The sequence below is a fragment of the Rhamphochromis sp. 'chilingali' genome, assembly GCF_963969265.1.
Source record: "Rhamphochromis sp. 'chilingali' genome assembly, chromosome: 12".
NCBI lineage: Eukaryota > Metazoa > Chordata > Actinopteri > Cichliformes > Cichlidae > Rhamphochromis > Rhamphochromis sp. 'chilingali'.
The window spans coordinates 26,007,275-26,022,004 of record NC_137939.1 but is presented as its reverse complement, the minus strand read 5'-3'; the positions used below and the strand labels follow the sequence as shown (position 1 = coordinate 26,022,004).

Genomic DNA, 14,730 nt, shown 5'->3' with positions numbered 1-14,730 from the left:
CTTAATAGACCAAAACACACATTCGCAGTTGCACGCGCTCGCACATGCACGCCACATCACATCGTTCCTTTTGTGTCAGTGTTAAGTGTGTGGGATTGAGATGTTTCTGTTGGCTTAAAGAGGAGAATCGGATGCTGTCACAGCACAGATAGACAGCCTCACAAGCCTCAGAAAAGAGAAGAAGAGGCTTTCTGATACACACTCAGACTTTACAGATACACTCAGCCTTGACTATATGAATAGGGGATTCGGAGAATTCAGAGAATGTTAATCATTTGCTCTGTGCATGGAAAAAAAAACACATTGAATGAGCACTATATCTGTATTTTAGTTGTCACCAAAGAAACCTCAGGGAGGGTTTTGGTTAGCCAAACCCTATTTTCTATTCCCTACACAATAGGGGTTGGGGAAATGGGCCTGTCGAGATGGCCAACATCCTCCCCTCCCTCCCCAGGTCTGTCCCTGTGTCTAAATGAGGACAGAAAATAAACAAACACTGTACCTCAGATTACTGGGCGGAGGATAAGTCTGCCTGGTTTGACAGATCACTGCTCCCTGCCTCCCTCCTTCCATTCAGCCCTTTCCCCTCCCCTCCTCTTGTTCTCCTCCCGCTTCTCCTTCAACCCATCTTAACATCCTTCCTGTCCTTTTTCCCTCCTGTACTCCCCCTCACGCTATCCGTCCCTCCTTTCCTCCATCTATTTCTCCTTCACCCCTCCTTAACACTCATCCCTCACACTCTCCCTCACTCCCTCCCCTTTTGGCCAGCTCTTGCAGTTCCTCCATATTTGTCTCACTCTTGTCTCTTCCCCCCCCTCTTTTACTTCAGCTGTGGAGCATCAAAGCATGTTGGTCTAAAATAGTGGGAAAGTATTGATCTAGGCGCGGAGGAGGCAGAGCAAGGTCACCTGTCCCAATTCCAGAGAGGCTTGCATATAAGCAAAAGGCCTTGACATAGAGCTACCACCTCCCACACCCTTTCATCTTGTTCCTCTTTCTCTCATTCTTTTTTTTCCCCCGACATAACTGACGATTTAATAAACCGGGTTTCTGCTAAACATCCACGCATCCAAAAATAAGATCATACTGGAAATATCTCTCTCTGTATGTAGCAAGTCAAACTGATTCGACCCCCATCTTGTTGACAGGACATGGAATTAAAATGCACAGCTTCTCTTTTTGCTATCCTTTGCATGGGTCACGGACCACATGCCAAAATACAGTGGAATCAGTGTGTATGTCAATCAACCTCCAAAATCCAATTAAGATCAATGGGATTTGGCCCCACTATCCCTCTGTGCGTCAGAGAGTCAATTCCAGACAATGGATTTTGCAAAACCATCCCTGCACACCTGCCCACACTGCCACCATGTACAGGATGTTAGGAACATCCAATTAACTATAGAGATTATACTGACATTATTGAACTTTTCCCTCCATTGCCAGCTCTCATCAATTCACATCTACTTTTAAAAATTGACTCACCTCTGTGCACTAGCTACCATTCATTCCACAGCTACTGCCAAGAGATTTTCAAACTTTATTTATGATTGTGACACAAATTTTGTTCCAAATTTAACAAATGGATCCTATATAGCTTGTCTTCTGGCTCTCTCTCTCTTTTTTTTGGTACTGCAACTGTAAAGGAAGAACAGTGAGGGTTAATTCAAAAAGCAGATGGAAATGAATCTAATCCAGACTTGGATTTTCAAATTGAGTCTACTTTATATATCAACTTTTTTGGATTCAACAGTTCTTACCTGCAAGTGGAGGGATCTAATACGCGGATGTGCACAAAGCTGCCATGAACCCGAACCTGCACGGTCTTTTGTTCATATAGTTTTTCAAATAATAAAAAGTAAACAACACTGTCCAAAGGTTATGACTAGCCATGTGTCATTAAGCATTTTTCCGTGAGGTTACAGAGAGGTAAAATCCAATCCAATCTTGCTATTTTCGCCTAACAAACTTACAGAGCTTTTTAGTTAATTAGTAACCTTGGTCAGTCACCTTCCAGTAATTGCTTCCCTAAAGCCTAAACAGATGTAATAAGTACAGACTCCATTGGGATGGCAGGTGAAAGAAAGGGATGACGATTGTATGTTAGTTCCTATTGAGCCATGTTTAAGTAATGCAATTATTTTACTTTTTTCTTGTCTTTCTTTTTTCTTGCCGCTGTGCAGGCAGTCAGCTGACTGCTATTTGCATACTTTAAAGCTTGCCAGACACAACTGAAATATTAAACTCAGTGATACGACACTGTAATATATTCAGTTACATGTTGCATTTCTGCAAGAGGCTTGAACCAAAACTGATTAACTATTCCATGAAAGCCCTTTCCTGAGAACCGTCTACTGCCAGAACACCATTTGTTAATGAGCTACTCCCTTTCACCTGTATCTCATCCGTTTACTCTCGGTCTCTACTTCCTCTTCGCTGTTAATGCTGTTTCCCCTGTCACTGATGGGGTGGGGAAGAAGAGATGGGGAGTTAAGCATTTGTGTGTGTTCTCAGTGAGTGGGAGTGGGGAGTGTCGGGTGCGGTAGTTTAACATTCCAGGAATCCATCCACGGCCGAGCCTCATGGTTGTGTGATTCTGTCCGTTGTGCAGAGGAGGGCAATGAATGGCTAACCCACTGCATAACTCTGGAGACATTCCCCAAAATGCTGCCCACATTTGCACACGCTTGCATGCGTACACGCACTGTCTAGAGAATCTTGCGATACATTATGCTTTGATTAATACACACTATTAATCAAAGCGAAGAAAGAGAGAAAAAAAGAAATGCGCTCTCAGTACCAGCTAATGGTGATATTAATGTAGCAGAAAAAAGGCTCTGTGTGAATAGTTGTGGAAAGCTAAAGGTTCTGTGAAAAAAATTGAAATTTTATCCAGCGTGTCTTAACTTGTTGCTGGTAAACATCTTACATGGTCGATGTAGTCGTCCTTTACCCTGCGTGCACAAAAAAAAAAATCTTCACTTGAGCTGCAAGATGGCTCCTCTCCAAAACAATCTCCTTCCACGCTACAGAGGATCCTCAAGCCCTCTCCTTATATGCATTTTACTCACACAACATGGCACATACACACTCACAAAACACACACCCGCTGCCATCCTCTGCGCACGCATGTGGGTGGAAGGAGAAGGAGAGCAGAGGAGCGAAAGAAAAAAAAAGAGAGAGAAAGAGAGAAGAGAAGCCCTAACCCTTTCCCCTTGGCTGGTGGAAAGTGAAACTTCAGAGTTTTTCTTCCTCCCCCTCTGCATAGTGTTTGATAGTGTAGCACTGGCAGCCTCTGTGTGCCCCCCTGCCCACTCTCTCCCGTTGTGTTCTGGTGGCCAGCTGCTTGCAGAGTTGCAGTTGTACGTGAGTGGGTGGGTGAGACTCGTTTCCTGTGCTCCTCAGGGCTCTACTCCAACAACTACTGCAGCACGCTTCGGCCAGGGGCCACGGGGGCCACTATTCATAACAAACAGGGGGCTGGCTCCTCTCCTCCTCCTCTTCCTCTTCTTCCTCCTCATCTTCCACCATCATCATCACCACTACCGCCATCATCATCATCATCAACAACATCAACATCAGCATACTGCCCACCCACTCCACCCACACCACTGCACCCCTCTGAGCTTCGGCCCCTGGAGGCCCCCGGTCTGAGGGCTGGGGCACCCCTGCTGCACTCAGAGAGATTGGACATGGAAGTTGAAGAGGCCCCTGAGGGCCCAGAGCCCTCCACCTTGCCTGAGGTAAGTGTACCAGAGCCTGGCTCAGCTCCAGGGCACAGGCTGCTCTCTGGGCACTGCTACTCCACTCAGATAAAAGTTCTAACAGTGGAGATAAGTATCCAGGGGGCAGCATCACCCTGTTTCTATACACGCACACACCGAAGGGGTTTGAGAGGTGATGGAGGGTAGGAAGTGGCAAGTGATGTGGTGGGAGCAAGCTAGGAGTTTTTGCAAGAAGGAATTGGGGATTAATGGGGATATTACCCTTATTTCAGAGAGAGTTCTTTTTAAAATGTTAGCACATCATTGCTCAATTCCTTTCTGTATCTCATTCTCTTTGTGGAATTTGGCATATTTCCTGCTTCGCTGGAGAAGAAATGCTATTTTTTTCCTTTGTTTGCTCTTTCTTTTCTGTATGCTTTGTTTGCTTTTCTCTTCCTTTCAGATTGCCAGTTCTTCGCTCATGTCTCCCTTCTCAAATAATCTTTTAATATAGTTAGACTTGAATTCACCTTCAAGCCAGAAATGTCTTTGCTCAACATTAGTGGTAATGTAGTCCGTAGTAGTTACATTAGTGATGACACGTCTAGTCACAATGGCAGCGTGTGCTTAGAGATGGCAGATAACAGGCAAGGTAGTGTGATGAGAGTGAGTAGAATCAATACAAGTAGACAATGAGAGGTTTGCTCTCGCAGCCCAGGAGATTGTTTGTTCTTCTCAGTGTGTGTGTGTGTGTGTGTGTGTGTGTGTGTGTGTGTGTGTGTGTGTGTGTGTATGTGTGTGTGTGTGTGTGTGTGTGTAAGAGAGAGCATGGCAATATGAGCATGTGTAGCAGTGAGTTTTGTGCCAGTCTATGTGTGTGCGCTGTGTGTGCGGGTGAGCATTTAGGAGCAGCATTTGATTTCAGTGGACCTGCCTCCCAACAAGCCTCCCTATCTCTACGGACAAGCCATCTGTTTGCCCAGTGCATGGTGTTCTGTTCTTAGAGAGGAGGAAGGAGGAGGAGGAGGAGGAGGAGGAGGAGTGTAGGGGCTGAGCAAATGGGCGGGGGTGAAGGAATGGCAGGAGCATGGAGTAGAAGAAGAAGAGTGGAGTTTAGTTTAGTTGCCGAAGGAAAGAAAGTGTGGGGACGGGTGTTTAGGTGCACCTTGCTTACACCCAAGAGAGTTTTGAGTTTATGAGTATCTCTCCTGTAATTCATTTATTAACACTGTAGCTCAGCATAACTGTTCATTCTGTGCCCATGAGACAGCTGTAGCATCCAGAAATGATTTACTATTTTTTTCTCTGTTTGCTTTCCAGTTTCAAAGTCGTTGAATAATCATGACCTTGTTTTGCTTTACTTTTTAATTTTCTGCTTCCATGTCTTTGTTTCTCCATTTCTTACAATTATTTTTTAAATAAGCTTGCCTTCACAGCTTGTACCATCTTCCTTCCTCTTGCATGTCCAGACAACATTCCATACAGGCTGTATAAATATGCCTGTGTGACATAACGATATGTTTTGCGCTTACAGGAGGGCACGAAAGACAAAGAAGACACGAAAGAATACAACACAGGTATGGAGTATGCTATAAAAGTTGTCACAATTTAATAGTCGTGATAACTTAAGCTTGTGCTTATTGTACCTCATTATTTCTCTGACTTTCACTCTCACCATCCTTCTCACTATTTCAGCCTTGGAAGGTGACCAGTCTCCTGTCGAGAGGGATCAGATGGGCGAGGGGAGTTGTGCGGGTGGCTTGACTGTGCCTGCGTCAGTGCCCGTGGTTGGCAGAGGGACTAAAGGGCTGCTTGGGCTGGGTGAAGAGGCTGGATTAGGGGAAAGGGTTGTGCCAGAGCACGGTGCCTGGCCCTCACAGGGGTTCGCCTGCTCCCTGTGCAAACGGCTGTTCCGCAGCCTGGAGCATCTCAGGGAGCACGAGTACCGCCACACCCTATCTCTGATGGCCTTGTCCCTTGACTGGCCAAGCATCCAAGGTCCGCACCACCAACCAACCCAGCCCCATCAACATCCGCAAAATCATCCTTTTCCCTTTCAGTCTTTATACCGGCCTGCGGTAGCTGAGCCTGCACCGGCGCGGTACCTGTGCTCGCAGTGCCCCGCCAGCTTCACTCTCAAATCTAATGCGGACCGACACGAGAAGACCATCCACTTCAAGAAGAAGTTGATGCAGTGTGTGTACTGTCTGAAACACTTTAGAGACCGCACAGACCTACACAGGCACCTGTCATCCGTTCACTCCAAAGAGAGAGGGCACACCTGCCCTGCCTGTGCCAAGGCTTTTAGCACCCAGAAAAACCTGGCCACACATGTAAAGGTGTGCTGCCAGGTGGGGTCAGTGCCAGGAGCTATACTGGGAGGCAACATTGGAATGGAAATGTCTCAGGGTGGGACTATAGACCCACTGTGGCGAGTAACGCAACAGATGAAGGTTGACAATCACAATCACAGTATCAATGTGGAAAACTGAGAGTGGAATTACAGGCAGCACGCTACACAATTTCCTACCCATCAGTTAGTCGTGTATCCTCAAATGTGTTTTACGTTCATGCCAAAAAATACTCTGTGGTGTCATCGCAGTAACAAAGTAAGAGTTCCTTTTAAAATCATATGTCTGTTGATTATGGATATAAATATCTAGGGACTTTTTCTATTGCTTGCAAAGTTTTATGTCACTATTTTTTTTTTAATGGTGACTCAAACTGACGACTAATGTGTCAAAACTGCACAACTGCTATGCAAAAAAAAAAGAGAGATACGTTTAAAACAAACCTTTGACTGAAAATATATGTGGTCTTTTTAGACTGAGCGAATAGTTTTAGTGAGCACTGAGTGTACCCATGAACAGGTGAATTACTTTCCACTGCAGTGCCGGGTTGAGAGATTTGGGGGGGGATGGGGGTTTCCACCTCCCCGACCTTAACCACTTGTCTCACTCTCTGTCGCCAGCCACCAGTCTGACTAAACTCTTCTCTCCTTTTTAGGCAGAGAGATCTTTATCTTTCTGTCCACCCCTGCATTAGGGGCACAAAGACATTCAAAGATATCTGCCAGGCATTACTCTGAGTCACAGCCCACACAACCACACCACCTGCAGGAATTTTGTAGCATTGCATCATAAGGACAGAATAAAAACCCAGGCGAGAATATGACTGATGCCAGGGGCAGTACGCCTCAGCTGATAGAAGGAACTGTCATAAAAGAACTGAAACACAGAACAAAAACATTCGATTTGAGAATTTGACCCCAAAATCCACCGCTATTGAGCACAGTATCTTGAACTCAGTGCGACATGACAGCTTTCAGTCAAAGACTGTCATATCGGTACAGATGAGGGGATGTGCTGAACGAGACAAAGCCAGCTAAAACAATAGATCAGTAGCAGCTAGGAAGGGGGGGTTGGGTGGTGTCATTTTCTTTCTCTGTCCATCTCTTCTCTCCCAGATCTGTAATTCTTGCAACGGCTGAGTGTGGTTGGAGCTGGACAGTAATTGGTCCTTCACGGCTCCGGCCCCTCTTAACCTCTGACCCCTCATCTGAAGAGGAAGTGGGCAATGAAGGGCAGATTCTGGATGATCTTAGTGATGTCACGGCTGCAGATAGATAATGGTGTGGTTGTGAGCACGGGGTAGAAAATGAGAGATCAAGAGAGACAAGTAGGCAAATGCAGGAGAATAATAAGAGAGGTGGTGGAGGATGTCGATGGGCAGAAGCAGGATTATTGGAATCAGCTTGAACACTGGCTTGAAACCCATTGCTAATGTAAATTCACACCAATTTCTGCCAAAATTTTCGCTCTTTCGTTTACAGCAGGCCTTTAACATGCAACAAGATACTGTCTTGATAAAACCCAATTACAGTAAATAGGTTTATTGTGTATACGCATACTGTGATTACTATGCCCAAAGAGAAGCTATTCACCTGTGTTTACTTCTAATTATCACTTGAGCACACTGAGCTGCAACTTCTTTGTGCTTAGAATAGCAGAACTGGTGTCAATTGGGAATCTGTCCGCTTCCTGTTGTGTGCATATCCTGTGTATATACATGGGGAATTCCTAAATGCCAAATCCTTTCTACCACAGAATCCCACATTTTCAGGTAGCACGCCCTGTCCTAGCCAGCAGCCGGGACAGAGCAGCAGGCTCGCAGAAGTCAGGAAATAGTCAGAGCCAGTCACTGAGTAGAAATGAAAAATACTGAAAGGCTGTTTTTGAGTGCTGTTGCAAAATGTGAAAATACTGAAAGATATTTTGTTCTACATTCTAGATTTTCTCATTGACATCCCTGTGTTGTACAAAAGCTGTACTTTTCAAACAAGATTCTACTTGTAGATTTTATGCTGTAATTAAACTATGATGGAAATTTTTAAACGTTGCTGCCGTTTTTATTCTTCAATGAAGCTATCCGTGTTATGTACACATGTGCACACATACACACACTGCAATATTTCTCTCATTACTTTTGCACTTTAACCAAAAAAACAAAACAAAACTGTTGTGCAGTTCATGTGTATTTGCATGCTTTTTTTGTGATGTGCTTCTTGAATATTTAATCAGAGCAGAAGTCGATTTGCAGATGGAGGTAAATATATTGTAAAAGCTTGTAACCCCTACCGTATGTTTGACTCCCAACTATACGTGATTAGTGTTTGTTGTGTTTTTGTATTCGTAAATCCAATTCCAGTCTCCCCGAGTCATATGCTTTGTGTCAGTGGCTAGAAACAGACAAACACAGAGAAACAGTTTACTTCGATGTCTTTTACCTAAGCTACCACTTAAATCTAGACTTTAAATAAAAGATTCACCAGACCCCGACACAACACTAAGACATGGTATTAATATTTGTTGTATTTTGCCTCCCCTTGTGTGACTCAATATTCCTTCTTTGTGTGGGTGATTTTATTTTCTTGTCATTGTCTGTGTTTGTCTTTCTGTCTGTGTTTTTCGCTGTCCATAGTAGAGACCCTCTAGTGCAACTAAGGCAGACTGGCTGTTGTGTTATGTGTTTATAGTATCTCTTTGCCTTTATTACTTTAGTATAGAGGAAGAGCTGTTGCCAGGGCAACCGTAGCTTTGACGGGGATTGGGGTGACCATGGGAATTGATGGTACATTTCTAGACCATGCCGCTAATTAAATGCAGTAACTAAAAAGTGACATGTTGGTTTATTTAAACAAGCTTCACTCAACCTTCAATTCTTTTTTTCTCTCCCCCTTTTTTCTCTCTATCCTCCCTCCCTTTCTCTCTCCTTTCAGTGAATGACTTCACGGTGATCCGCAAAAAGTTCAAGTGCCCCTACTGCAGTTTCTCTGCTATGCACCAGTGCATCCTAAAGAGGCACATGCGCTCCCATACTGGTGAGAGGCCCTACCCCTGTGAAATCTGTGGCAAGAAGTTCACCAGAAGGGAGCACATGAAGAGGCACACACTGGTGAGTGCAGGCCTTCATTTACATGTAGGAGGTAGCAAATTACACCTTACTCAAAGTGAAGATTTAAAGATGTTATATATAAGAGACAGACAAAACATTATATATACATTACCGACTCGTTTGTTAATTCCTGTGTAGAAGCTTTGATTTAACATCAATGCTATTACCATCTTGGTTTTTTTTGGGGGGGGGGAGCCATAAGTGATTTGGACAAAAGGCCAGCTTATTTAGATGCTATAGTGCATTCACAGACACCAGCTACTTAGTTCAAAGCAATCTTAGACAGTATAAAAGATGGACATAGCTACCACTGGGTTCTGAAGTGCCCCTTTTGAAGCCTTGGGATTAACGTTTCTACCATCGCCATCTTGTTGCAAAATACTGGATGTGATGTGAGGTTTACCGCAGACTTTAAAACCACTCTCTTGTTCTTAGCAATTTATTGTGTGTCTTCAGATCACAGAAAATACTCAATTTCGAAACACAGTATGAGCAAGATTTACAAAATAAGCAGAATTTTTTATTCAGTGTGACCCAAAACGAGTGACACAGTGAGTGTATAAACTCTGTGGGAAAGTGTTTACAGAGGTCAAATTAGGAGGCCCTAGATCTCTCTTGAGGTTTTACAGACATTTGACCATCCATCATATGATGTTAGCTTGTCTGCCGGAAATGTTACAATCATGGTCACAACCTAGCTCACAATTTAAGTAAACAAGGCCCCAGTCACAGAGACCTAAAGAGTGGTCCAAAACCATCTCATAATCACCGATCGTGAGTGAAAATATTTGTATTTCCTGACTTGTTATTAGTGGTTGCTGGAGGTTGATGGCAAATGAAAATTGCTAAAGCCCCATGCACACAGGTCTGCAGACTGGTCAATGACCCCCCTGGCAGTCACCTGTTGCCAGCAAATAAATTGTATTCCTCTTCCTCTTTATTTATTCTGTCACTAGCATATTGCTGCAATTGTAATTTGAATGGATTCACATTCAGTTTCAGCTGTGAAGTTGCAGGCTTTTGCTCTTCCACTTGGAATTTAAAAATTTTGCAAAAATGTTGTGTTTCCATCCCACAGGTCCACAGCAAAGACAAGAAGTACGTCTGTAAAGTCTGCAGCCGAGTCTTCATGTCAGCAGCCAGTGTTGGAATCAAGCATGGCTCCCGCCGCCACGGCGTCTGCGCTGATTGCTCTGGCAGAGGCATGGCCGCACTCCTGGACCACAATGGTGAGGTGGGTGGCGATATCTCTCCGGAGGAGGAGTTGTATCCTGGCGACCGTTTCCACGATGACCAAGCAGAGTGTGATGGAGATGGAGAAGGGGAGGAGGAGATGATGGTCGAAGGGGACGGAGAGATGCTGGGAGAAGGGGAGGAAGACAGAGGGAAGTGGAAGGACTCAGGGATGACCGCTGAGACGCACGGAACGCTGGACAATGAGAAAGAGGAGAGTGACTCCTCGGCACAGGAGGGGGAACAGCAGAATGGGAGCGAGAAGGACTTTGCCTGGATCTCATAGAGTCTGTCCGGCTCCTGTTAGTGACCCATCGACCGATCTCTGAAGATCTTTTGTGATCTCTCAGGCAGAATCCTCTGCTCTCTTTACCCATTCGTCCCACTTGGGGCAGGCCTTCCTTTGAGTGGAAATGCTGTAGGGTGATGCGCGACAATGATCTAATACCATTACGAGATGCACACATACCGACATGCACACACTTTTACCACACACACATGCACACACACACGCACGCACGCTTTTCTCAACCTTGACTGCCATAGTAGAGGAAGAGATGGCTCAGTGCAAGGCTTTTTCTGCTTACCTCCTTTAATTCTGATGCAGTGTTTTTGTGTTATTTTTCTCGAGGGTTCAGGCCAGAGTCCAGTAGTTTTCTACTCTGTCAAAACAGGAATCAATGGCGGCGCTGCCAAGGACATGGCCAACGCCAGACTGCTATGTATGTTTGCCATCACAATCATCATGGAAATCAAGGATCACTGACAGTGTAGGGAAATAGCCAGGAGGAAGGCTGTCTTGGTCTTATAACTATGACTATAATGCTTCTGGGAAAAGTGTCTCCCTATGAGTGAAGGGGGGGTCTAAATCTGTCCTACTGCCACAGACTTGCACTTTAATGACAACTGACTCCTATCAATACCCTGAACCCGTGGTTTACATTTTTGATCTGATCTTTACTTACCTAAACAACTCGGTGACCGCACCTACCTTTAAGGATATACTTTATGTCCTCTTGACTGTTATCACGAAATAGAAATCACTGAATCTTTGTGCAGATTGCTGTTTATATAGCCTATGCCTTTCAGTGGGGTCCTTAATCTTTTCTTCACTTAAGTTTACCGCCTGGTTTCTATTGATCCATTCCAAGAAATACTGGAGTTTTGAGAAATGTACATAAAGTTTTGTTTTGGTTTTGGGGTTGTTTTTTTGGGGGTGGGTGGAAATTTAAAAGGGGCTGTAGGCTGTGCGAGACAGAGAGAGACAGAGAGACCGAAAGATGCTTTTTAGCGTTTCAGCCGTCTTCACCCACAGAGTGGACATCAGTTTCTGCTTCCTGTTTTTAAAATCAATTCAAGCACACAGTGGATGCTCTACACTAATAACTCTTTCCTTCTCTCTCGCTTTCTCTGGTCCAGATTCTCTCACACTGGAGGTTGTGACGATAGGACCTGAGAGCTAAGTCTCTCACACTTAAGGAGGAGCTGCCTTTGTGTAAATTTTTTTTTTGGTTTGTTCGTTTGCCGTGTGCGCGTTTTAAGTGAGTCATGTAATTCCACTTGCTGGAATCAGAATATGCAGACTCTTTCCACGATTCTTTTGCTGATATGCTTTCTCTGGCTTTGCAAGGTTAAAAAAACAAGAAGAATTGCAGAATTGTGCTTGAAATTCAGAGTTTGCTCTTTGCAGAGAGTGTAATTTGACTTTGTTTTGTTTGACAGCTATTTATTGAGAAACCTGTTTGTTTATTTGTGGATTCCTAATTTTCAGAAGTCCTTCCCTTGCTCTCGCCCTCTCTGTACGTGTTGAGTGGAACAGGATGGCTGCTTGTATGCAAGGATGAGTGTCCAGTGACCAAAAGATATTCTATATTCAGTTCTTAAGATTATTTCCATGTTTTGTTTTGTTTTTTGGTTTGTTTGTTTTCGGCAAAGTTGACAATTCAAGTGAGTCAGATGACATGTCTTATTATTATGAATATCAGAACTATGATTACTTGTCGTTGATGTTACTATTATTAATTATTATTAAGTGCTGGATGCTAAGCTTTATGGTGTGTTCTTTTTTTTTTGGATATTTTATATCTTGTATAAGAAAAAAAAAGCTTTTATACTTTGCCTTGTTGTGGACAGCAAGCCATGGGGCTTTTATCAATCTTTTATTGTGCCAGTTTATGCTTTCTCTGTCGTATTTGCTTTTATTTTTATTTCTTCTTTTTTTTTTTTTTTACCAGGGGGGAAAACACATTCACTGTCAAACATCTCTGTTAGATATTGATTGAAACATGTATTCAGCACATGCTTTTGCATCACTAATGTACACTAATTGATTAATATCGAACCAAAAACAATCTAGTAATTTGTATACATAAAGTGCTTTTGTTTCACGGTCTGTGTGTGCAGGTGCTTCTGGATTTATTGTTGTGGTAAACAGTTTTGTTGTTGGGTTGTTTTTATTTTTTTGAACCTGTCATTATTCGTCACAGTTTGGAAAAACAAAAAACAAAAAAGTGCACGTTATGGTATTATTGTGAATATGAAGGGCTGTGTGAAAGGACCAGCTAGCTTTTGAAGACCGCATCCTAAAACCAGGCTGATTCTTTTTCCTTTCTTTTTTCTGGCTACTGCTGTGTCTCACGCCTTTGATGACACGCAATCAAGTAGAAATGCAATGTGCAGACGAAACACGTCTATCGGACAGTAGAGCGTTGAGTCCACATGCTGTATTCCTATATGTCAGTGCTTTCCTGGCTTGACCCCAGTTCATTTACATAAAGGGAAAGAGTGCTGCAGTAATAACTCTGGGAAACATTTTGTTGCCAGTGCTGGTCGCACACATTTGGCCTCTTCTGTAGGTGCCATGGACTGCACTTCCCATCAGCCCCTGCTGAGAGACTCTCAGTACAGTGAGATTTGTGATGCTTTCTTTATGTCTGACAGATATCTTTATTTTATTTGCATTATTTATTGTGCTTTTGTTTGACCCACTTATCAAACTGTTGTACTTTTCTGGGGTGAAAAAAAAAGAAGAAAGACAATGGGGTAGAATATGTTTATGAATGTCAATGGTGGGTGTGGAAGGAGCCCATAATCGGTGGCAAATCTCTGTCCTGTGGTGCTGTTTTGGCCCCTGAGAGGCATCTGGATGTATGTGTGACTCCCCCGGCCCCCGCGCTCTTCTCACGATCTGTACTGTACGTCTTCTTCCTCATTCTGGGTTGTACTTCAGGAAAACGTCTGCCATCAACCCCTCAATATGTGCCTCAATGACATTTCACCTGTGTGCTTGCAAGAGTGTTTGTTTCCAAGAGACGACTGAATATTTGTAACTCAATGGATAGAGATTATCGAGATGCGACCGATCAGATTAGAGGGCCGAAACGTTCGAGGATTTTGAAAACTTCAAAGAGACAAATCATGATGGGCGACCAGATTCTCCTTCCCACTGTGTGTTGATGACCTTTTGTGCCCTGATTCTGTGGTCTTAACTGCATGCCTATGTTCATTTTGTCATACCAAAGCGGCATCTTCGGCATCTGCACACAACTGTCTCATTCCACACGATGCAAAACTGGAATTTTTTGCTCTATTGCAGATGAATATGGGTATTCTTAGACATGTACAAATTGCAATCCTCATTTAGCCTGTATAGCTTGATTCACACGTGCAAATCATGAAGCCATAGATATGGGTATATCTATATTATACTATATTTCAAAATTGGCGCTTTTTACTTTAGATTTTGTTCTTCTACTAAGAGTGATGTGTGTATACCTTCATATATATAAATTTATATTACTATTATATATTATTTATTTTCTCCCTCAAGTTTCAGAGGGTCTCTGATTTGTAAAAGGTCGCACTTGAAGCTTGAGGTTTGTTTATTTTCATTGGGAATATTGTTCAATATGATGCTGACTTTATATTATCATAATCCTGTGTTTGTAACAAAATGTGCTAAATAATCAAAAAAAAAACCTGTCCTGTTTTTACACCTGTTTTGTTTTGGGCAGATTTTAAGTGCTCTTGTGCTGATATTTTTTTGGTTGATAGTACTGATCACAAAACATTTTTACAGTCAACCATGAGCCTCCTGTTTTGATGTTGGGACAGGCCCGCCAGCCGTCCAAGCCTCTTTCTAATTCATGTTTAGTGGAAGAATTAGCTTGACTATTATTTGCAAAAACCAATCAGTCTCAATAAATTTTGAAATTGCTGCTGTAAAGAAGTGACCAGTGTGTGCTGTGCCTTTTGTTTTCATGAACACAGCTAATAGCAATGGTGCTGTCACACCACCTGTTGTCCACAAGGGGGAGGAATACACAAGTCAAAAGACAGC

General features: G+C 43.3%; 1 protein-coding gene across 3 annotated transcripts in view; it reads left to right on the top strand.

Moving 5' to 3' along the window:
- zbtb46 (zinc finger and BTB domain containing 46) overlaps positions 1-14,616 on the top strand; it is a 63,762-nt gene extending 49,146 nt beyond the window's left edge. For 2 of the 3 annotated variants that reach the window (XM_080899859.1, XM_080899858.1), the window contains exons 5-7: positions 3,406-3,743; positions 5,239-5,281; positions 5,400-8,971. In XM_080899859.1, the coding sequence (XP_080755985.1) occupies positions 3,406-3,743; positions 5,239-5,281; positions 5,400-6,196 (1,178 nt within the window). In that variant the 3' untranslated portion in view covers positions 6,197-8,971. The other variant, XM_080899860.1, reaches the window with a different exon arrangement.
- The last annotated feature ends 114 nt before the right edge of the window (positions 14,617-14,730 follow it).